Here is a 25,005-nt window from a genome sequence, read left to right as displayed (position 1 = left end):
TGTCTTAATAAACATGAATCAGTGCTTGTGAATGTTCAATATTGTACTTTCAATCCAACAGGGATAATGGATTTAATGATCTCACACAGTTTCCGGCGTGTAGCTTGACAACAAAAGAGTTCAGAGTCCACCAAGTGGTGGGCTGTCCTTGACTGTTTATACACACGCTCAGATTCTGGTTCAAAGTCTTTTAACATTCCAAGGCTCCTGATTTATAGCACTTCATAAAGGGCTAAAAGGAACATAAGAAGAGGAGACCTTTCAGCCCCTCAAATCTTTTCTGCCATTCTATGAGACCAGAGCTGAACTGCATCTCAACTCCACTTGGCATCCAGTTCAATCTTCAAAATCAAGTATATACCAAAACTTCAGTCTAATCAATAGTGAAGCTGCAATCTTTTCATATTTTCATGCTTGACCTCGTATGATTTTGGAACATTACAGATTCACGGGTGGCATTTTCCTCACAAAAGGCTTTTGTCGTCAAATTAATGGGAATCTTTGTATTTTCCCCACTGCAGCTAAATTCACTCACTGAGATTCCGTTCCTATCCGTGTATGGAGTTTACACAGAGTGCCTTTTGCTCTATTAGTGTTTGCTTTGAAGCAGATTGCAGAGTTCTCCCTACGGAGTGTCCAATGATCCCTGCCTCATTTCCATGACTGGCAATACGGAACGTGGAAGGAGAGATTAGATATTGGCCTGCAAGCAGGCCAATTAACCTGTCCCTCTTCGAACCCTTACAATAAAAGAGACACTACTGTCCCTTGGAATGCCCCATTCTACTTTGTCTACTCCAGGTGAATATTCTCAACACCATCTAATGTTAGCATTTTAAACATCAATTGGTTATGAATGAGATAAAGGGAACATGCATCACCTAAATAAAAATATTTTTTCCCACTTAAAATCCTTGGAGAGTTTAGGAGGGCCTGTGACATAGGGTAAATCTTACATAAGTCTTTAAAAATCATTGGCTTCTAAGCTCACACTTTCAGTCTTCGTGACTTTAGTATCAATATTAATCCTTGGCTACAAAGGATAAGCAGACAAATCTACACGATAATATTTTTAAAAACAATTCTAAGCTAGAATTACATATTTAGTTTTTAAACTGATGTTAGATGTCAATACCAGGGCAATACCTAATATCCAAGGAAATCGTTACCGACTCATTGTATCACTCTGCATTTTGGACTGACATGGAAACAGAGGGTTAGTCAAGAATCAAAGTTTAGTTTTATCGTCTCTAGTAGAGTTCAATCGTTTAACTGATCTGTGTTTGATTATGTTAGCCTGTTCACTGATCTATGTTCTCTTCACTTAATTGCTTAAGCCTGTAGGTAGAGCTGGAGAGCTTAAAGTACTGACACCATGCTGAAGGTGCTAGCATCTGGGCTGAGAGCATATGTGTAGAAATCCTGTAATTACTGAGATATTTAAAAGTATTGTAATTAAACCTGTTGTAGATTTAAAACTAATGTCATCTTTGCACTGCTTGGAGATAAATCAGGTATATAAAATCTATAGCAAACCAGCAAATACACAAGTCTCCATGGACAATGTTACTGCGTTGTGAAAAAAAGCTTTAAATATGTGATGCAACCATTAAAATATACAAATCAATGACTCACTCCCAGGCGTTCACCATCTTCTGATTCAATGAAGTTACTATCTTACCTGGCCAAATGCAACATGGATTTGGTTATATTGATGCCTGAGAAAGCACTGCATTCATAGAAAATCAAATTACATTCCTGTAAAAAGGGAAAAGAATAATCAATCTGCTTCAGATTCCTGTGTCAATAACTAAACACATGCAGAATTCAATATTCATGAAGACAAATTATCCAAAGACAGCCCAGGATAATTAACAGGAGGAACAGATGAGACCAGTGGAAAAATACTTAATAAAAGCAAACAAAGTCCAAGTCCCCATAATCCTTGAAGGATAACATGAGTAGGAGTGTTACGGGTGTAAATCAGGATATGGCAACGGCGTTAAACAAATCCTTCACATAACATCTCTGCACTGATCCCAGATCGAGTCTGTTCCCATTCAGGAACTGGCAACACCTGCAGGAAGCACTGAAGGATTTGAAATGGCAGTGCATTTGGGTCCAGAAGGGAATGAGCAAAAAATTGCTGTCTAGTAAACACTGAAGGTAAGGTTGGTATAATAACGTACACTTTCCTGACAGAATTGCGTGACTAGTTAATTTAGTCTTTAGTGGGAGGCACATGTACTTCCAACAAAGCTCTGCTGAAGCTTCAAGCCAGATGGAGCTGTCAACATGGCTTTCATATCAACTATTCCCTTACTTCATGTAAACAGCTGTCTGGTCGCAAGTGATTGGAAGCCATGGAGTCGAGTGTCTTCCTGCATTAAAATCTTCATCTATCTGGAGAGTGGATGTTAGAAATTTTCCACTGGGTGGTGATGGTGTGAGGAAATCACTCTGGAAATTTAATTCCCTTATTCTTTCATGGGATGTGGGTGTCACTGGCAAGGCCAACATTTGCTGCCCATCCCTAATTGCCCTTGAGCTGATTGGCTTCCTAGGTCATTTCATAGGGCAGCGAAGAGTCAACCACAGTACTGTGGGTCTGGAATCACATGTAGACTAGACCAGGCAAGGTTGACAGATTTCCTTCTCTAAAGGATGTTAGTGAACCAGATGGGTTTTTACAACAATCGAATGGTAATTGTACTGAGACTAGCTTTATATTTCAGATTTATTAATTGAATTAAAAATCTACCAGCTGCTGTGGGATTTAAACTCATACCCACTAGGCCTCTGGAATACTAGCCCAGTGACATTACCACATGTCACCTTCTGCCCATGAAAAACACCCGCTGTGAATGACGAGCAGTACCAGGACCCCAAGTTTCCAGTTGGACCAATTACCTTTGGGTAAAGGGGAATTTCCCTGTTGCTCCTTCACTTTGGGAGGGGCTATTGAGCCTGTTTTTATGTTGGGCTCGGTTCCTGCGCTATCCCCACTTCCAGACTTACTGTTAATGTTCGGAATCTTCCCATTCCTCAAGTGGCCATTTTGTTTTTGATTAAACAGAAATATTTGGAAAGCTTTATGGATGTTTTAAAGTGTTGGTGATTATAGATCTTGGAATGCAAACCTTAGCCAACCGCCGCCCCTCTTCACTGGTGACCTGACGTTCACTTTCCAGATCCGTTTTATTGGCTAGGAGGAGGATTAAAACCTCAGGACCCGCCCCCTCCTGTGAACACAAAACACCGTATCACATCACCAATACAAATCAATATGGTTCCTAGCACCCAGCCTCAGACACTGAGCAGATCCAGACACCAGATACAACAGCACCTTCCTTTCAGCCCATCGAGCCCTGCTATTCAGCTCCCTTTAGCCCATCGTGCCCCCTATCCAGTTCCCCTCAGCCCATTGTGCCCCCTATCCAGTTCCTTTCAGCCCATTGTGCCCCCTATCCAGTTCCCCTCAGCCCATTGTGCCCCCTATTCCCCTCAGCCCATTGTGCCCCCTATCCAGTTCCTTTCAGCCCATTGTGCCTCCTATCCAGTTCCCCTCAGCCCATTGTGCCCCCTATCCAGTTCCCCTCAGCCCATTGTGCCCCCTATCCAGTTCCCCTCAGCCCATTGAGCCCTCCTATCCACAATATTCCATTGCTGCATTTCTAATTACCCTGATCCCCTATCTGGCTCGTTGTTCCTGTGAATGTTTCTGGTTCTGCCCCATGTTTGTAATCTGTTCCACACACTCACTAGCCTTGTAGTAAAAAAGTTCCTCATGCATTTCCTACTTGCTTTTGATATCATTAATTTGAAAGTATGACTCCACGTGCTTAAATTCTGAGCACAACGGAAAAATTTACTTAGTTCCAATTTGTCAAAACTCTCTCATAATTTAAAAGCTTAAATCATTTCCATATCCAAAATCCTCTATTCGAGACAGAAAAGACACAGGGGCGTCCAATCATTCATTAAACATCATCCCCAAAAAATTCTGAAATCAACTCTGTAGCACTTCTCTGTACCCCAATAACTGAACATCCTTCCTCTACCCCAATAACTGAACATCCTTCCTCTACCCCAATAACTGAACATCCTTCCCGTACCCCAATAACTGAACATCCTTCCCCTACCCCAATAACTGAACATCCTTCCCCTACCCCAATAACTGAACATCCTTCCCCAACCCCGATAACTGAACATCCTTCCCGTACCCCAATAACTGAACACCCTTCCCCTACCCCAATAACTGAACATCCTTCCCCAACCCCAATAACTGAACATCCTTCCCCTACCCCAATAACTGAACATCCTTCCCCTACCCCGATAACTGAACATCCTTCCCCTACCCCAATAACTGAACATCCTTCCCCTACCCCAATAACTGAACATCCTTCCCCTACCCCAATAACTGAACATCCTTCCTGTATCCCAATAACTGAACATCCTTCCCCTACCCCGATAACTGAACATCCTTCCCCTACCCCAATAACTGAACATCCTTCCCCTACCCCGATAACTGAACATCCTTCCCCTACCCCGATAACTGAACATCCTTCCCCTACCCCAATAACTGAACATCCTTCCTGTACCCCGATAACTGAACATCCTTCCCCTACCCCAATAACTGAACATCCTTCCCCTACCCCAATAACTGAACATCCTTCCCCTACCCCAATAACTGAACATCCTTCCCCTACCCCAATAACTGAACATCCTTCCCCAACCCCAATAACTGAACATCCTTCCCCTACCCCAATAACTGAACATCCTTCCCCTACCCCGATAACTGAACATCCTTCCTGTACCCCAATAACTGAACATCCTTCCTGTACCCCAATAACTGAACATCCTTCCCCTACCCCAATAACTGAACATCCTTTCTGTACCCCAATAACTGAACAGCCTTCCCCTACCCCGATAACTGAACATCCTTCCTCTACCCCAATAACTGAACATCCTTCCTCTACCCCAATAACTGAACATCCTTCCCCTACCCCGATAACTGAACATCCTTCCCCTACCCCAATAACTGAACATCCTTCCCCTACCCCAATAACTGAACATCCTTCCCGTACCCCAGTAACTGAACATCCTTCCCCTACCCCAATAACTGAACATCCTTGCCCTACCCCAATAACTGAACATCCTTCCTGTACCCCAATAACTGAACATCCTTCCCCTACCCCGATAACTGAACATCCTTCCTGTACCCCGATAACTGAACATCCTTCCCCCAACCCCAATAACTGAACATCCTTCCTGTACCCCAATAACTGAACATCCTTCCCCTACCCCGATAACTGAACATCCTTCCTGTACCCCGATAACTGAACATCCTTCCCCTACCCCAATAACTGAACATCCTTCCTGTACCCCAATAACTGAACATCCTTCCCCTACCCCGATAACTGAACATCCTTCCCCTACCCCGATAACTGAACATCCTTCCCCTACCCCAATAACTGAACATCCTTCCTGTACCCCGATAACTGAACATCCTTCCCCTACCCCGATAACTGAACATCCTTCCCCTACCCCGATAACTGAACATCCTTCCCCTACCCCAATAACTGAACATCCTTCCTGTATCCCAATAACTGAACATCCTTCCCCTACCCCGATAACTGAACATCCTTCCCCTACCCCAATAACTGAACATCCTTCCCCTACCCCGATAACTGAACATCCTTCCCCTACCCCGATAACTGAACATCCTTCCCCTACCCCAATAACTGAACATCCTTCCTGTACCCCGATAACTGAACATCCTTCCCCTACCCCAATAACTGAACATCCTTCCCCTACCCCAATAACTGAACATCCTTCCCCTACCCCAATAACTGAACATCCTTCCCCTACCCCAATAACTGAACATCCTTCCCCTACCCCAATAACTGAACATCCTTCCCCAACCCCAATAACTGAACATCCTTCCCCTACCCCAATAACAGAACATCCTTCCCCTACCCCGATAACTGAACATCCTTCCTGTACCCCAATAACTGAACATCCTTCCTGTACCCCAATAACTGAACATCCTTCCCCTACCCCAATAACTGAACATCCTTTCTGTACCCCAATAACTGAACAGCCTTCCCCTACCCCGATAACTGAACATCCTTCCTCTACCCCAATAACTGAACATCCTTCCTCTACCCCAATAACTGAACATCCTTCCCCTACCCCGATAACTGAACATCCTTCCCCTACCCCAATAACTGAACATCCTTCCTGTACCCCAGTAACTGAACATCCTTCCCGTACCCCAGTAACTGAACATCCTTCCCCTACCCCAATAACTGAACATCCTTGCCCTACCCCAATAACTGAACATCCTTCCTGTACCCCAATAACTGAACATCCTTCCCCTACCCCGATAACTGAACATCCTTCCTGTACCCCGATAACTGAACATCCTTCCCCCAACCCCAATAACTGAACATCCTTCCTGTACCCCAATAACTGAACATCCTTCCCCTACCCCGATAACTGAACATCCTTCCTGTACCCCGATAACTGAACATCCTTCCCCTACCCCAATAACTGAACATCCTTCCTGTACCCCAATAACTGAACATCCTTCCCCTACCCCGATAACTGAACATCCTTCCCCTACCCCAATAACTGAACATCCTTCCTGTACCCAGATAACTGAACATCCTTCCCCTACCCCAATAACTGAACATCCTTCCTGTACCCAGATAACTGAACATCCTTCCTGTACCCTATTACTGAACATCCTTCCTGTACCCAGATAACTGAACATCCTTCCTGTACCCAGATAACTGAACATCCTTCGTGAATCCCGATAACTGAACATCCTTCCCCTACCCCAATAACTGAACATCCTTCCTGTACCCCAATAACTGAACATCCTTCCTGTACCCCAATAACTGAACATCCTTCCTGTACCCAGATAACTGAACATCCTTCCCGTACCCCAATAGCTGAACATCGTTCTCTGTGCCCCAATAATTGAATATCCTTCTCTGAAACACTAAAACCAGCCCTTCTATACAGATAGGTCAATGATTTTGGACCCTGTGCAGTGTTCATGCTCTCTCGAGGTATGTTCGGTATTTACACTGCACCATGAGATTCAATGTCATGTTGTCAATAACTATTCCACAAGCAACATTCAAACCCATTATCAATAGTCACAGATACCATAAACTGATTAACATTTATATTTGGTAATATTATTGCCAGCAGTTGCCATAGTCATCCTGCATCAACACATAAGGATGAGGGATATTCAGCGCTCAATGTTTTAAATTAACTAATCCACTTTATGAATAGAATCTTGGTAGCAACCTGGGATATCAGCATATCTAACACTGCAAGGCAGCTAGTCAGCAAATTGGGGCAATTGTCTTGCTGAACACACAGGGCGGAATGCGGGGGTGGGGGTGGTGTTTAAGAGTGGGCACGCAGAGGCGCGCCTCCGACTGGCACCCCCAATCGGGGGTGCACTGCCATTTTACGTGGGCGGGCCAATTAAGGCCCGGTCAGCGTGACGTCCGCTGGGAAGCGCAATGCACTCCCTGTGTGGGCGGGGGAAGGGTATTCCTTGAGCCGAGAGTGCGCTCTTTCACACATGTGCACGAAAGAGCGACTCATCCCCCTGCGGCTAAGTGCTGCCTCAGGGAGATCGGCTCCACAATAAAAAATCTGAAATTTGGAAAAAAATAATTTCCCTGACATGTCCCCTCATGTGACAGTGTCACATGAGTTGGGACATGTCTATAACTTTTAAATACACTTTAATTACATTTTTTAAAACCTACATGAAACCTCATCCCGTCCACTTTTTCTAATGCCCGCCAGGGCTCCTGGCCTGTCCGACAACCTTAAGGTTGGACGGGCAGGTCCGTTATTTAGTTTAATGACTCTGTCAATGGCCTCAATTGGCTGTTGTCAGGTCGGCGGGCGCACAGCTGATTCTGCTGAGCCCCCGCCGACCTGAAAATTGAAATGACGCGGGGTGACTTTGGGGGTTCTGCCCAACAACATCCCGTGTCATTTTACACATGGGCGAGCAGGCCCCGCCCCCCTCTCGCCGACCGGGAAATCCTGGCCACAGTGTTAGTGGGGCCTGTGACACAATCCGAGAATACAGCTTCTCTGGGACAATCCATTACAGACACAGAGCTCCGAGGAAGGACAGCGACCTTTGCGATTCACACAACAGTCCATCTTAAAGCTAATGCAGGAGCATGCTTGCCTCAGTAATGGTGAGTTTGCTGACTTGAAGGCTTACTAACAGGCAAACGACAGTGAATAGGGAAGGATGAAATACAAAACTAAGCTAAATTTGGCCCCATGATATAGAACTACTTAAGCGTTGTCACAAAGTACAGGAGGATCTAGTGACAGAACCTGCACGCTCTCCAGCCATTGTCGGACAGCGCTAAAGGTTATCGCAGCTGTGATGTCATACATCAGAACAACTCCATCGGCCTTACGAAAGAACTGCTTCGTAACACTGCGAAACCTGCAACATTAAACAAAGTCATCGCACCACGTTTAACAATAAACACGCCCAAGTGAGAGACTGAAAAAGTTTATTCCAAAATATTATCTTCCTAAGCATCACATTTGCTGTTGTCTTTTTTTTTTAATTCACAAAATATAGTTAAAAATTAAAGCAAAGATCTCTCCTCATTTGTCAACATTAAACCACTAATGGATATTAATGCAGTCACACACCACTCTCCGGCAGGTCGCCACCAATCCCTATTGCTACAGAGCTCATGTCATAAAGCTGAGTAGCTGCAAGTCCCAGTGGCATGACTACAACAACTTGCATTTATTTATCACCTTAAACATCCCAAGGCACTTTACAGGAGTGATTAACAAAAAACAATTGACACCAAGAGGGATGAGGATAGGGCAGGTAGCCAAAAGGTTGGTCAGAGGTAAGTAGTAAGAAGCATCTTAAAGAAGGGTACAGAGGTTGAGAGACAGAGAGGTTGAGGGAGGGAATTCCAGAGATTAGGGCCCAGGCAGCTGTAGACACGGCCACCAGTGGTGGAACAATTAAAATCATGGACACTTGAGGCTAGAATTGGATGTGTGCAGATATGTCAGTGGATTGAAGGGAGGGATAGGGCAGAAGGACAGAGATAGGAAGGGGTGAGGCCATGGAAGGATTGAAAACAAAGGTGAAAATTTTAAAATGGAGGCACCACTGGACTTGGAACCAATGTAGGTCAGCAAGCACAGGAGTGATGGATGAACAGGGTCTGGTGAGAGTTAGAATATGCCAGCAGAGTTTTGAATGAGTCTAGGTTGATGGAGAGTGCATGGTGGGAGGCCAGCCAGGAGAACATTGGAATAGGTAAGCTCAGAACTAACAAGGGCATGGATGAGGTTCAACAGCAGATGGGCTGAGACAGGGAAATAGCCAATTGATGTTAGAGATATAGAAACAGGCACCTTAGTGACGGGGCAGGAGGTCTGGTGGTGCAGTGGGTAACACCCCGGCCTCTAAGCTGGGAGCTCTGGATTCGAATCCCACTCCAAGGCTTGATAGCCAAGGAAGGTGCGTTCATAACGCAGACAAACTGGTTGAGTAACAACCCGGAAATTCTTCCAACACACTGCCTGCCAAGGGCGTAAGAGCGAGAGAGATTCCTGATCAACCATGTGATGGTGAGAGATTGGAACCTCTACCATCACTGTAACCTGCAGAAGGCAACGGAAAACCACCACAGTACTTTGCCAAGCATAATCATGGACCAATTCAGAAGTCCGTGGTTGCCAATGTTCTTTCAGGGTATGGTACCTTAAGAGAGAGAGGGGGATGGGGCAAGATTCAAATCTGCAAGACCCAGAAACACATTGACAAGGCCCAGAGATGTGCCTGAAAGATCAATAGCTCTATTCTCACAATAAGAATACGTAATTTAAAGATTGTAGATACTGGATTATAATGGAGTTTCTGGTGGTCTGTTTCTGTGCCATGGCACTGATTACGGAAGGATACTGGTTATCGTCCTGGCTTGGTGAATCAGAGGTTGGGAGTTCAAATCCTATCATGGCTGGTTCCACAACTCATTTCAATAAATCAGATTAGCACTGCAAAAATGACCACTAAAGCCCAACTCCTCCAAGGAAGGAAACCTGCCAACCTTCCCATCTGCCCTACACGTCACTCCAGCCTACACTCTGCTTAACTCTCTGAAATTACCAAGCAAGTTACTCAGCGGAATTGGAAGAGATCTAACCACCTTCCCAGGGATGGACAATAAGTTCAGCTATTCCAAGAATCATATTCTGATCAAACATTGTTTAACAAGCTATTCTGCAGACTAGAATAGAATAATACTATCTTGCTGAATCTGAATGTTAGAGTCACCATAAAGGAAGGCTTGCATTTATATAGCACATCTTCAGGAGCTTCCAAGCTGCTCTACAGTCAATTAACGACTTTCTAAGTGGAGTCACTGTTGCAATGCAGAAGCTAATTTGTGCACAGCAAGCTCCCACAAAGATAATGACGAGGTCACCTGTTTTTTTGCAATGCTGAGGGACTCCAGGGTCACCTCCCCTGCTCTTCTTCAAAATAATGCAATGGGATCTTTCACATTCACCCAAGAGGGCAGGCAGGGTTTCGGTTTAACATCTCATCTCAAAGATGGCATCTCAGACAGTACAACCTTCCCTCAGTACTGCACTGGAGTGTCAGTCTAGAATTGTGTGTTCAAACCCTGGATGTGAACCCATGACCTTTCAACTCCTGATGAGAGTGCAAGCCACTGAGCTGCAGCTGAGAACTTAAATGACAACATACCGAACTGGGTGTAGCGGATGATCATTCTAAGCATCTTATTCTAACCTAGAAGCAGGCAAACCTCACATGTCTCCCTTATAAGTGTCCACTATAAGATTAATCCCCCCTGCCCCATTAACTCACCGTTCCTGTCCCGCAGTGTCCCAGAGTTGCAAAGCCAGCAGGCAATTGTCTACATTTACTGTTTTCACATGATAGTCTATACCTGGAAATAAAAACTGTTTTAATATAGAAGCATTTATAAATTACAAGTTGTAAAAGGAATTTACTAGTTAGAAGAAACTTTCCCTTAAAAATGTCAACCCGACCTTTGTTTTCAATCTTATCTACAGGAATTGGTTGAGGCACAAAGCATTTGATTTTTCCCTGTAACTGATCCAGATGCCTGAGAAAATAGAGATGTGGAGAGGATGTTTCTTTTTGTGGGAGAATCTAGAACTAGGGGTTACTATTTAAAAATAGGGGGTCACTCATTTAAGATAGAGATGAAGAGAAATTTCTTCTCTCAGAGGGTCGCGAGTCTTTGGAACTCTCTTCCTCAAAAGGAGGTGGAAGCAGAGTCTTTGAAGGTTTTTAAGGCAGAGGTACATATATTCTTGATTAATAAAGGGGGGAAAGATTATTAGGGATAGGCAGGAATGTGGGGCTGAGGTTACATTCAGATCAGTCATGATCTTACTGAATGGTGGAATAGGCTCTAGGGGCTGAGTGGCCTACTCCTGCTCCTAATTCATATGTTCCAATCCTATCTGCAGTTTGACCTACACTTGACTCCAGTTCTACCTGCAGCCTACACCTAATTCCAATTCCAGAAGATGTGGTTGATCTTAATGACCCCAAGAAGGGATGCAACGAGATAGGCAGTGAACAATTCCTGCTAACCCAACCTGCTAAGTCCTCCCATTAATACCCAAGACCCTTGTGTCCAGGCTGGAATGATACTTCAAAGTCTCACTGTTCTCACACTCTCATTAATTAATAGTCATTATCATCCCTGGACATTAGAAAGGTCTGTGCAATTGAAGGGGGGGTGAATAGAATTGGCAGTTCTTCAATTATCAAGACTTCTAAATCCCACTTGAGACCCTTAGCAACACTGGGCACCAGAAACACTCAGGTGTTGCTAGGGTGCAGTAATCAGGAAACACATCATAAGAGAGATTTCCATTTGCCGATCAAATGGGCAGATACATTACACATCTAGTGGAAAGGGAGTGGGTAGAGGGTACCCAAGTCCTGGCACAGCACCTGCCCATTCCAAACCCCGCCTCATCCATCACAAACCCCGCCCCATCCATCACAAACCCGGACACTCCAAACCCTGCTTCATCCACCATAAGCCCCGCCTCATCCATCACAAACCCCGCCCATTCCAAACCCCGCCTCATCCATCACAGATCCCGTCCCATCCATTACAAACCCCACCCATTCCAAACTCCACCTCATCCATCACAAGCCCCACCCCCTCCATCACAAGCCCTGCCAATTCCAAGCCTCCACCCCATTCACACAAATCCCATCTCGTCTACCCCAAGACCCACCATCGCAAGTCACAGATTTGTGCTATCACTGGCCAGAATTCAAAAACTATATATTTCACAAGGTTGAAGATAAGGAAAATGGTATAGTATCAACTAGATATTTTTTCTTAGGATTCATGGGACATAAGTGTCGCTGACAAGGCTAGCATTTGTTGCCCATCCCTAATTACCCTTGAACTGAGTGGCTTGTTCAGCTACTTCAGAGGCCAGCTAAGAGTCAACCACGTCCCTGTGGACCTGGAGCCCTATGCTGACCAGACCAGGTATGGTTGGCAGATTTCCTTCCCTAAAGGACATTAGTGAACAAGATGGTCTTTTACGACAATCGATTATAGTTGGCATGGTCACCATTACTGAATAAACTAGCTTTCAATTCCGGATAAATTAATTGAATTTATTAATTATTTGAATTTAAAATTCAATTTAGCTACCATGGTGGGATTTGAACCCATGTTCACCAGAACTTTATCATAGATTCTGGGTTACTACCCCAGTCATATTACCGCTGCACTGCCCTGCCATCAGCTGTCTTGAAACAACCTCCACATGACAGACTACAGTGGGGGAGGAAGGGGTGGGGGGGGGGGGAGGGCTGGCAGCAATTCAGGCAGGCTTCGTTGAGGCTCTCCTGCTTCCCTGGCCACACCCTAGTTGCCATGTAGAGGGGCTCCCCTTCCACAATGGTGGCCAGGCTGGTGTGGCAGTATTATTAACTGAGATGTTTTTAAAGTTGCTGAGAGAGCACCTCAAGGTGGTGGGCTGCAGCTGCTTCCAAGCTGGGAGGCCTCCTATTGGTCTTCCAGCTTCAAGAGCCCACCCTTCATCCTTAATTGGACAGCAAGCCCCGCCCTCTGGCCATTAATTGGCCCATTCAGGGAAAATCACTTCTGGCTGACTGTTCCCCGCACAGTGAGGGTTTGGGGCCCCTTTTTGACCCCGGCATCAATGTCCCAACAAAACCCATAACCCTGCTTGTAGGTTCAGAACTTTCCAATTCTCTTAACTCTCTAGGACTTGAGCCCAATGTTCGAAGATGAAGAACTGCCCACCTGGTAGGGATATTAGCTCCACAAAGTTAGTTGTAATTAAATAAATCTATATCACGTGACAAGTGACAAAAACTGACATCAGCTCACCTACCGACGGTAGCGCACATTCCAGGGTGAAAGCTATCGCCGCAAAATCGTCTTAAAACGGAGCTCTTCCCCACACTGGAATTCCCGACAAAAATGATTTTGAATAAACGGTCAGGGTTGGAGCATGATTCTCTGTCCTGCAAAGAATATCATTCATTTTATTTCAAATACTCAAAAAAAAATAAGCATGCTTATTTATATGAAACATTGGTCAGGGCACAGTTAGAAACTGGGTGTAGGCTCGAGTCCCTGTTATAGAAAGGCAGTTAAATCCCACAGACAACAGGTATTGTAGATTCACTTGTAGATTATCAACTTAACTTTATCATTTAGACAGTGAGGAGAGAGATTCAGATAAAGCTCATTACACAAGAGGGTTATCAGAACATGGGATATATTTATTTATTTCAACAGAAAAGATTTATAACTAAAGATTACTTCTAATTCTTTTTAAGAAAAATAAATTCCTACAGGTTTTTTGAAAATCCACCTATATAAAAGTTGGTTATGTTATCTGGAAGGAGACGGTGGTGTAGCATAGTGGTATTGTGACTAAATTAATAATCCAGAGGCCCAGACTAATGCTCTGGGTGACATGGGTTCAATTCCCACCATGGTAGCTGGAGGAGTTTAAATTCAATCTGGACTATAATGGTAATTATGAAATTGTCATTGATTGTTGTAAATACCCATCTGGTACACTAATGTCCTGGTGACAATGGTGTTTTTTCGTACTTTAAGGGATGTGGGTTTCGCTGGCTAGGCCAGCATTTATTGCCCATCCCTAGTTGCCCTTGAGAAGGTGGTGGTGAGCCGCCTTCTTGAACTGCTGCAGTCCTTGTGGTGTAGATACACCAACAGTGCTGTTAGGGAGGGAGTTCCAGGATTTTGACCCAGCGACAGCGAAGGAAGTTGGGTTGGTGTACCCAAGATTTGGATCCAGCAGTGATGAAGGACTGGGGACGGACACCACACAGTCAGGACAGTGCGTGACTTAGAGGGGAATTGGCGATTGATCGCGCTTCATTATCCTTCTCAGAGCTCGAGGACACAGGGCTGGAAGCTGCAATGAAAGCCAGCTTGCTCATCCTCTGCTAGCCTTGCACTTGTCCTCTGCACATTGCTCAGGATGGGAAAGGTATCCGAAAGATTAGACAAGTCACTTTGTTATTACAGACTGGAAGCACTCAATATTCCATCACCAATAGCACCAGAAATAATCAAACTGCATTTTGCTGCAGTGGTGAATGTATTCCAACAAACTGATATCACTCAGCACTTTTGCCACAACTTCTCCTTTTCTGGGCTATATTTAGGGTGATGGGTATTCTTGTGACTGTGCTTTTGCTAATGTCTAGTTTGCCATTTCTATTCAATCGGCTTGAAGGTGTAGAAAATAGAAAATCCGAAGTGTGAAAAATTATCCATGTCACAGCTTGAATGAGATTATCCAACATTAAGGATAGTGAATATTTCTGTTCAATCAGATCATACAATTCAAATTATTCGCAAAGCTTATTTACTGCCTTAACTGTCCCTCTCTGTGGGTACAGGCCATTGCCCCTCTTGCCCCTCACAGCAGGTAGGAATCATTGTCCCTCTCTAACCCTAATCATTGCCTCTACTACCTCTCACTGTGGGTAGGGATTATTGCTCCTTCTGCCCCTATAGGCTTTGTGCGTAGTCCTGTGAGAATTTGATTTCTGTCCAGTACAAGCCACAATTTGCCCATGTCGTGGAGCAGGTTAATTCTAACTGTTTAATATACAAATCAGGTACTGTGTACATGATCACAGGAAGTGATGCAACATCACACGAATAGATCTCTATTTTTTATTCATTCATGGGATGCAAGTGTCACTGGCTGGGCCAGCATTTATTGTCCATCCGTAGTTGCCCTTGAGAAGGTGGTGGTGAGCTGCTTTCTTGAACCGCTGCAGTCCACTGGTGTAGGTACACCCACACAGTGCTGTTAGGGCGGGTTCCAGGATTTTGACCCAGCGACAGTGAAGGAACGGTGATATATTTCCAAGTCAGGATAGTGAGTGACTTGAAGGGCAGCCTTATGGAAGATGTAGCCAGTGCAGTAAGACGCGCTCCAATAAAGCTCTTACATACCTCTGCAGACTTATATATTCTGTATTAGTCAGAACAATACCGAGAACACTACAGCCAAAACCTGGAAATAAGTGACGCAAAACCACATCATGTGGTTTTAGGGTTTAAAAGTGATGTCAGTAAGTTGGAACTTGTCCGATTCTTCCATCCGAGAGCAGTGGCTGAACCTTTGCACAAACGCTGTACGGTAGCATCATGGCTACGGAATAGTAACCCAGGGACCAGGATCAATGACCTAGAGATATGGGTTCAAATGGCTGCTGAGGAATTTAAATTCAGTTCATAAATAAATCTGAAGTAAAAAGCTGGTGACCATGAAACTACCAGTAAGAATCCTGCTAGTTCACTGATGCTGTTTAGGGAGGGAAACCAGCTGCCATCATCTGGTCTAACTTATACATGACTCCGGGTGCACAGCAGTGGGGTCTGCTTTCCAATGGGGAATTCAGGAGAGAACAGAAGAGGCTGAGGGGTGACTTAATTGAGGTGTACAAAATTATGAGGGGCCTTGATAGGGTAGACAGGGAAGACTTGTTTCCCCTAGCTGAGGGGTCAATTACCAGGGGGCATAGATTTAAGGTGATTGGTAGAAGGATTAGAGGGGACATGAGGAAAAGCTTTTTCACCCAGAGGGTGGTGGGCACCTGGAATTCACTGCCTGAATCAGTGGCCGAGGCTGAAATGTTCAACTCATTTAAAAGATACCTGGATCTGCATCTGGAGTGCTACAACCTCCAAGGCTACCGACCAGGTGCTGGAAAGTGGGATTAAAATAAGCAGCTAGTTTCTTTCTTCTCATTTTTGGCCAGCGCAGATATGATGGGCTGAATGGCCTCTTTCTGTATCGTAACTTTTCAATGGAAGAAACTTTTTCACCCATTGTAGTGATTATGGCTTTATTTAGTGTAATATACCTTTAAGAATAATGCTTGTTAAGGAAGATCACATGATCTTTAGTACCCAAGAGGAGAGTAGCGAGGGCTACCTCAGTAGTTAGTTGTGTGGAGATAGATTTTGCACTGAAAGCACACATTTAGTTGCTGTGGAGTATCTTGGAAATAATCCACCCAAGAAGTGTCTGCTGATCAACTCTATCAATAGTACCAACTTGGCCACCACTCACAACAAACTGGCGATGAGGACAAAACAAATTTAATGGAAGAAATCAAGTGAAAGGAAATTGGCACTGTACCTCACGCCCAGTGACTATAAATAGAAAGCTCCATTAGATTAGAAATGCCACAATTCAGAAAGATTGATCCTTTGGATCCAGCCAAGTACAATTGGTCTGATTACATTGAACGCCTCACATTCTTTTTTTCAAGCAAACAAGATTACGGGGGAAGAGAAGAGGCGAGCAATCCTCTTAAGTACATATGAGAATAAATCCTACAGCTTGATTCGAGTTTGACAGCACCCAGTGCCCCAGATTTGAAAGGTTTGATGAATTGATAGACCTCGTGAAGGGTCATTATTAACCAAAACCCTCAGTAACGATGCTAAGGTTCAAGTCTGATTTGAAAAATAGAGCCTTGAGTGAGACAGTTGCATGCTATGTGGCAAATTTGAAGCAGTTAGTGGAACATTGAGAGTTTGGTACATCGCTTAACAACATGCTCAGAGATCATTTATTGTGTGATGTGAATGAAGACACTATTCAGAAGAGATTATTGTCCAAAGTGAATTTGGATTTCAAGAAGGTGCTAGAGATAGCGTTGGCCATAGAAAGCGCAGTGAGATTCAAAAACCATATAGGGTATGCAAAATGGCACTGTCCTGCACATCGGGCAGGAAACCCCAGCTGGAAAGCGCATGAAAACTCTGCTGAGAAGCAGGAACCAGCCCCCACATGACAAAGAATGAGAAAAAGTAACTTAGCAGCAAAATCAAATAATAATTTCAATAGAGGAGGAAGCAACCAGTCTTTTAATGACTGGCAGTTTTAAAAAATTGAATGCTATTATTGTCACAGAAATGGACATACGATGAGGCAGTGCAAGGAAAGATTCAAGCAGGCTTGTAAACAAAAGAAGAAACCCAATGAAATCTACAATGTGGAAGAGCCTGAAACAACAAATTCAGACATTTACTCGTTGTTTAACCTGAAAGTTGGAAAGACAGAACCAATATTTGTTAGAGCGAAAGTAAATGGCAGACCTGTTAGAATGGAAGTGGACATGGGAACTTCCACTACAGTAAATTAGGGAACATACCTTCAGGTATCTGAATAATGGGGAACATCAATTAAGTTTAGAAGAAACAGATGCCAAACTAAAGACACACAGGGGGGAAAACATTCAAGTAAAAGGCATAAACAGAGTAATTGTCCATTATGGAAGCCAATCGGCCAAGCTACCCATGTTAGTATTGAGAGGCAGAGGACCAAGCCTTCTAGAATGAAACTGGCTAAGGGAAATCAACCTTGATTGGTCATTGGGGTTCCAAAGTGAAGCTGGAAGCATTCCTGCTTTGAAAAAGGACTGTGTAAGGACTCAACAACCTTAAGAAATGCAGGCTGTCTTAAGCCAAAACCTGGAAGAACAGCAGAAGGAACTCGAAGAAACCCCGCTTGATGACAGAGTTCAAGATGAGGTGTACAACCTTCGAAGAGAAAAAGAAAACCTGTTGAAAGACCTTCACACTCTGCAGGATTCCCTCAGGTCAAAGTTTGTACCTCTGGAAAAGTGTGAAAAGAAACAGAAAGAATTCAGCACTTCTCTGAATAAACTGAAGAACGAGTTGGCAGAGAGGACACAACAACGTTCAATTTTCCAGGAGGCAGCAAACAAACACAGTAAAGAGACGGAGGAGCTGAAGGACCAGCTAAATGAAGCCAAAGAGGTTTTGGAAGCACAAGTCACAGAATTTTCTAAGAAGCAGACAGATGATGGAATTTTGGGAGACCTAACCACTGAGCTCAGACAAGTTGAGTGGCAGCTGAGAGAAGTCTGGCCAATAGTGAAGTCAAAAAGGCCGGGATTAAAGTCTGCGCTAGAAAGAAGGCAACTTATAGAAAGAAGATACAGAAATACTAGTAGGGCTTTAATACTGACAGTGTACGAATACACTTTTGTACATAGGCCTGGCAATCAAAATTGCAGATACGATGCCCTTAGTCGTTTGCCTTTACAAGAAAATGATGCGGAAGTCCCAGTTCCACAGGAACTTGTTCTGTCAAATTTTTTAGATTCTTCGCTGGACGTGCTCAACAGATCAGAGACTGGATAAGTCGGGACCCAGTCCTGTCTCAAGTACGAGAACAAGTGCTCCGTGGTTGGTCACAAGAGCCCGGATCTGACAAAATGAAACCATACTTCAACAGAAGACATGAAACAAACAGCCATTTTATTGGGGGGAGCACGAGTGATAGTTCCTCCAAAAGGAAGGGAGCCACTTTTAATTGAACTACACATGGCCCATTCAGGAATATCCCGAATGAAGATCAAAGCATGCAGCTGGGATGGATGGCGAAATAGAGAGTTGAGTGAAGAATTGTGTGCAATGCCAGCAGCTGCAAAAGTTACCATTGACAGCTCTGTTACACCCTTGGGAGTGACCAGGTAGACCCTGGGTATGGTTACACATTGACTATTTGGGACCTTTTTTGGGAACTACATTTCTACACATTGTCAATGCCCATTCAAAATGGATGGGCATATATGAAGTGAAGTCACCAATGTCGACAACTACAATTGAGAAGCTACGTCAAAGTTTTGCCATTCACGGACTACCAGGAGTAGTGGTTTCTGATAATGGCACAGCATTGTGCTGAGTTTCAACAGTTTATCAGCCTCAATGGTGTCACTCACGTGAAAACAGCACTGTACCACCCTTCTTCAAATGAATTGGCTGAAAGGGCAGTTCAAATGTTCAAGGCAGGCATGAAAAAACTAACTGGAGGTTCTTTAGCAACCAAGCTAGCATGTTTTATTTTCCATTATAGGACCACCCCTCACATAACAACAGGTGTCACACCTGCGGAGTTACTGTTGAAACACCATCTCAGGACGAGATTCGGCTTAATAATGCTGAATTTAGAGGGGGAGGTGGAAAGGAGTCAGGGAAGCCAGAAAACTGGACACGACTGGCCTAGTTGAGAGAGGAAATTTCCGTGGGAGAGCCGGTATACATGGAAAACTTCAGAGAAGGATCAAAGTGGTTACCGGGTGAAATAAGTGCAGTGACTGGACTTCTATCTTACCACGCGGAGGGGGAAGGCCAAGTCATACAGAGACCTGTGGACCATTTAAGGAAGAGAGAAAGAGATCACCAAAAATTGATTCCACCAGTGTTCATGACCGGGTCAACCTTTCCTGTTGAAAGAACTCAACCCAGGGCTGACATGTCTGATATTCCTGTAATAAGCGCCTGCTGATCAACTCTATCAAGAGCACCATCTCAGCCACCACTCACAACACCTATAGAGTGGTAAGAATGTGGAACTCGGTACCACAGGGATTGTTGAATAAAATAGTATAGCACATGAGGGAGAAGGGAATAGAGGATTACAATGACTTAAATGAGAAAAGATGGGAGGAGGCTCAAGTGGAGCTGAAACACCAGCATGGACTGGGTGGGCCAAATGGCCTGTTTCAGTGTAATCCAATGTAATCCAATGTAAACTGGTTTCCACCTCAACATTGTGATCCTGTTAATGACAGCAGAAGACTGGACTGGGTGGATATTGCAAATCAATCTACAGTGAGGATCTAATCTCCGTTAAAGAAAGGTAAAAGTATCGAGAGCAGTTAAACTTGGTGAGTTTGCTGAGCTCATCGTCACTGCCCTGTTAATGGAGAAAGTTAAATACAGGACATGGAGCAGGATCTAGATTAGAAAGTCAACAAAGCAGCGTGAGAAAAGCAGAGAGAGGTGGAGAGAAAACAAGAGAAAATCAATGACACAACTCTACAAGGAACAGGAATTGATCAGTTAGAGTGGAAGTGGCAGTTGCAGACCAGGAAATGTTGGATTGTGAAAATTCTACTAGAGGGTCTTAATCTGGAACAGAATTTTTAAAAATCACAAAAACACACGAGAAATTCAGGAATATTCAATACATCAGTTTAACGACACATGTAGTTACACACCAGGCAGAATCAGCCCAGATTTACCTGCTGGCCACAATGGTGGGTTTTCACGCTGTATCGTCCCAATCCCGCCACATTATTCATGCATTCCCAGGAAACATGCTGTTTCCATGGCAGACGGGCTCTCATTCGCCCGCCCGCCATCACCTCGCTGCTTCATCACGCCAGGCGCCATATTTAAAGTCCAGCCGCGCGCACACCTCTCAGTGCTTCCAGCCCACAACTACTGCACAGAAGACATCCACAAAAGACAAGAAGACTTCAGCCCCCAGGCGACACGTCACTGCGATGCCTTTTGGGTGCCGCGGAGGCCCACCACAATGTCCTCTACCCCTGCTCTGGCCAAGGATGGGCAGCAGCATTACCAACCAAGCTTGGGCAGCGGTGGCCAGTGCCAATGCCCTGCAAAAGAGGACAGCCACCCAGTGCTGCCACAGGGTGAATAGTCTCATCCATTCCACCAGGGTAACTCTCTCTTCTCATCACTCTCAACTCTCACACTCACAAACCCATCACACATCCACAGGGATCTCACACCTCAAGGGACACCACCATTAACTCTCACACACACCCTCACATCTCCATCAGGCTCATACCCTCTGGAGCTCACATCTTCATTCCTGTCCATAACTCTTCTCACTACACAAACATTCCACACAGTGTCATGTGTCCTTTTCACACTCTCTCCATCTCTTTTCATGCAGGAGAAGTTGGCTCACAGCAGCAGGGAGAGGTCCCAGACCCGGGGTGGAGTGGTCCACATTAGGCCCCTTACTCGCTTTGAGGAGCTGCCATTGCGCTGACTGGTGAGGGTGTGGACCGTGCCTGTGGTGATGGTGATGTCGGTGGTGAACACCCACCCGAGGATCCTGAACCACATCATCCCCTCTCTCAATGCAACTGTGAGTGTCTCTCTCTCTCCTGCTTCTGACTCTGCTGCCCTGCACTAATTATCTCTACTTTGGGTCACAGGGAGCTCTGCCAAGTGACCGACACCCTCAGCCAGCCAGACCCTCAGCTCCATCCAGGTCCTCAGCTGCAGCCAAGAGGACTCCTCATCCGGTGAAGAAGTGGGAATAAGCAACCCGAAAAGCCATCACCACAGAGTGAGCAGTTTGGCTCACAAGTGATTCTGGAGGGAGAAGTGTGTGTGTGGCAGGGCCTTTCAGAGCCTCATGCATCTCTCTCCCACAGATCCTTCACACTCATCTCAATGTCCTGAGCATTTTCACTGCTGCCTGCTGGGGTTCGCTTTGTTGTCCATCTGAGCTGACCTCCATCTCCACCCATCTACTGATCACACTCCCATGCAGCACCTGATCTCGCTTCACTTCCCATTTGGACAGCATGGTCTGCATTTTGCGCTCCCCCGTCTTTAACCATCACAGTTGACACCACCCCCCCCACCCCCTCCACCCTCCACTGGCATCACCTACCAACCACAACCCTTTTCCTTCGGGGATGTCCAGGTGAACATGCACGTTCCCTTCCTTCCCAAAAATCCCACACCCATCCAAATTCACCTTCTCCACCTCCTCCTTCCCAACCCCAGGATCCAAGTCTTTCTCCGGGTCCTCATTAACAACCCTCACCCGTCCCTTCTTTCACTACCGTTGAACCCTCACCCTCACACCCTACACCTCACTCTGGCCTCAGTCACTCTCACCCATCCACTATATCACACTCACCCTCAGTTCGCTCCCCAGGAGTCAGACATGGACCTATCCGACCCCTCCCTTGCACGTTTACCTGCACATCCCTCCCTCTGCACCCTTTCACCCCTCCACACCCCATTGCCCCCAGAACCCCTCCCACCACCCCCCCCACAGTCCTCCCACCACCCCCACTTCACCCCAGACATCACCCCCCCACTTTGTCCCTCCCACTTCCTGACTCCTTCCTCCACTTTTACTTCGTCCTCCACCCCTACTCCCTCCCTCCTCCACACTTTCCCTTCTCCGCGCCCCTCCCTCCGGACACCTTCCCCTCTCTGGACTCCCTCCCTTGCATCTTCCACCCTCCCCTTACACCTACTTCCCCAGAAGCTGTCTTCTCCCTTGTTACCCTCTCCTCCCACCATTTCCCCTCCACCCGCAATCTCCCCCGGTCACACCTTCATTCCACCCTCCCAACCACACCCCCCCTCAATGACACCCCTTCCTCTCCCAGCCAATCCTAGCCCTTCTTCTCCCACCCCGTCAACCGTCACCCATTGTGAGCATCAATGGTGACTTTCCACCTCCCGTGAGCCGCTTCGCAGCAGTGTCATGTCCATGAAAATCCACCCAGCATGCCATGGACATTCCTCCAGGGTCCTGTTGCTGTCGGACTCCAGCATCTTCTGCTCCTCAGATGTCCGCGATGTGAGCAAGGCCCTGGCGGATAATTCCCGGCTTCTGCAATCACAGTTGTCAAGACGTGTTCTACACCAACGTGATTTCCCATGGGCGAGATGGGCGGATGATCCAGCAGGGGATGGGGGGACAATTCCGGTGGACAGGGCTAATAATGATATGCTGATGTAATGGCCTTCCCGATATCCGATGGTGGAGAACGCGGCCCATCGTTGGAGGGCTGAGCGGACGATCACTAACGGGTTTCGCGCTATATTGTCCGCTCATGCCACCAAACACACCCGATGCCAGGGGACCATGGAAAATCCTGCCCACCATGTTTGTAAGCAGGCACATTCCTGATGTGTTTAGGTTACACATTGTAGTATAAGGGTCTGGCACATACAGGATTAATGTGGTTCTGAGTACCGTACTGCCCATGCAGCGATATGAGAAGGCACATAGCCCAGACGTAGGGTTGGTGTGGTGTTGAGCAGAGACAACCACACTGAAGACCTGAACATGGAGGTAGCTCCTTTATCCTTTACTGTATATATGTATATAGCTACAAGTAGTTAATAAAGACATGCTGAAAATGAAGAAGGCTTCTTTAAGAGACACTGTTCTGTAACATAGAAACATAGCAAATAGAAGCAGGAGTAAGCCATTCAGCCCTTCAAGCCTGCTCCGCCATTCATTATGATCATGGCTGATTATCCAACTCAATAGCCTGCTCCCACTTTCTCCCCATATCCTCTGATCCCTTTTGCCCCAAGAGCTATATCTAACTCCTTCTTGAAAACATACAATGTTTTGGTCTCAACTACTTTCTGTGGTAGTGAATTCCACAGGCTCACCACTCTCTGGGTGAAGAAATTTCTCCTCATCTCAGTCCTAAATGGTCTACCCCATATCCTCAGACTGTGACCCCTGGTTCTGGACTCCCCCACCATCAGGAACATCCTTCCTGCATCTACCCTGTCTAGTCCTGTTAGAATTTTATAGGTTTCTATGAGATTCCCCTCATTCTTCTGAACTCCAGCGAATATAATCCTAACCAACTCAATCTCTCCTCATATGTCTGCCCTGCCATACCAGGAATTGGTCTGGTAAACCTTCGCTGCACTCCCTCTATAGCAAGGACATCCTTCCTCAGATAAGGAGACCAAAACTACACACAATGTTCCAGGTGTGTTCACACCAAAGCCTGTATAATTGCAGCAACACATCCTTGCTCCTGTACTTGAATCCTCTCGCTATGAATGCCAATATACCATTTGCCTTCTTTACCGCCTGCTGCACCTGCGTGCTTACCTTCAGCGACTGGTGTACGAGGTCTCGTTGTACATTCCCCTCTCTCAATTTATAGCCATTCAGATAATAATCTGCCTTCCTGTTTTTGCTACCAAAGTGGATAACCTCACATTTATCCGCATTATACTGCATCTGCCATGCATTTGCCCACTCACTCAGCTTGTCCAAATCACACTGAAGCATCTCTGCATCCTCCTCACAGCTCACCCTCCCACCCAGCTTGTGTCATCTGCAAATTTGGAGATATTACATTTAATTCGCTCATCTAAATCATTAATGTATATATTGTGAATAGCTGGGGTCCTAGCACCGATCCCTGCGGTACCCCACTAGTCACTGCCTGCCATTCAGAAAAAGGCCCGTTTATTCCTACTCCTTGTTTCCTGTCTGCCAACCAGTTTTCTATCCATCTCAATTCACTACCCCCAATCCCATGCGCTTTAATTTTACACGCTAATCTCTTATGTGGGACTTTGTTGAAAGCCTTCTGAAAGTCCAACCACCACCCTCCCAACGTGGTGGTAGAACCGTGATAAAACACACAACTTCGCTAAAATGCTGAAGCAAACCAAAATGCTGGAAGGGTAAGAAAAACTTCAACAAAGATTCTGACCTGAAAGAAGCTCCCAAGAGAAGTAGAGGGCGCAAAGGAAAAATCACCAGAAA

General features: G+C 45.5%; 1 protein-coding gene across 1 annotated transcript in view; it reads right to left on the bottom strand.

Moving 5' to 3' along the window:
• cracr2aa (calcium release activated channel regulator 2Aa) overlaps positions 1-25,005 on the bottom strand; it is a 74,372-nt gene that overhangs the window by 2,058 nt on the left and 47,309 nt on the right. The window contains exons 12-16 of the mRNA XM_041215675.1: positions 13,489-13,621; positions 10,931-11,012; positions 8,392-8,506; positions 3,141-3,242; positions 1,682-1,758 (exon numbers count right to left, since the gene is read on the bottom strand). Of these exons, the coding sequence (XP_041071609.1) occupies positions 1,682-1,758; positions 3,141-3,242; positions 8,392-8,506; positions 10,931-11,012; positions 13,489-13,621 (509 nt within the window). The remainder of the gene's footprint in view (positions 1-1,681; positions 1,759-3,140; positions 3,243-8,391; positions 8,507-10,930; positions 11,013-13,488; positions 13,622-25,005) is intronic.

This window comes from Carcharodon carcharias, chromosome 21 (genome assembly GCF_017639515.1).
Source record: "Carcharodon carcharias isolate sCarCar2 chromosome 21, sCarCar2.pri, whole genome shotgun sequence".
NCBI lineage: Eukaryota > Metazoa > Chordata > Chondrichthyes > Lamniformes > Lamnidae > Carcharodon > Carcharodon carcharias.
Note: the sequence above shows the minus strand (reverse complement) of the source record. Positions and strands in the feature narration are given on the sequence as shown.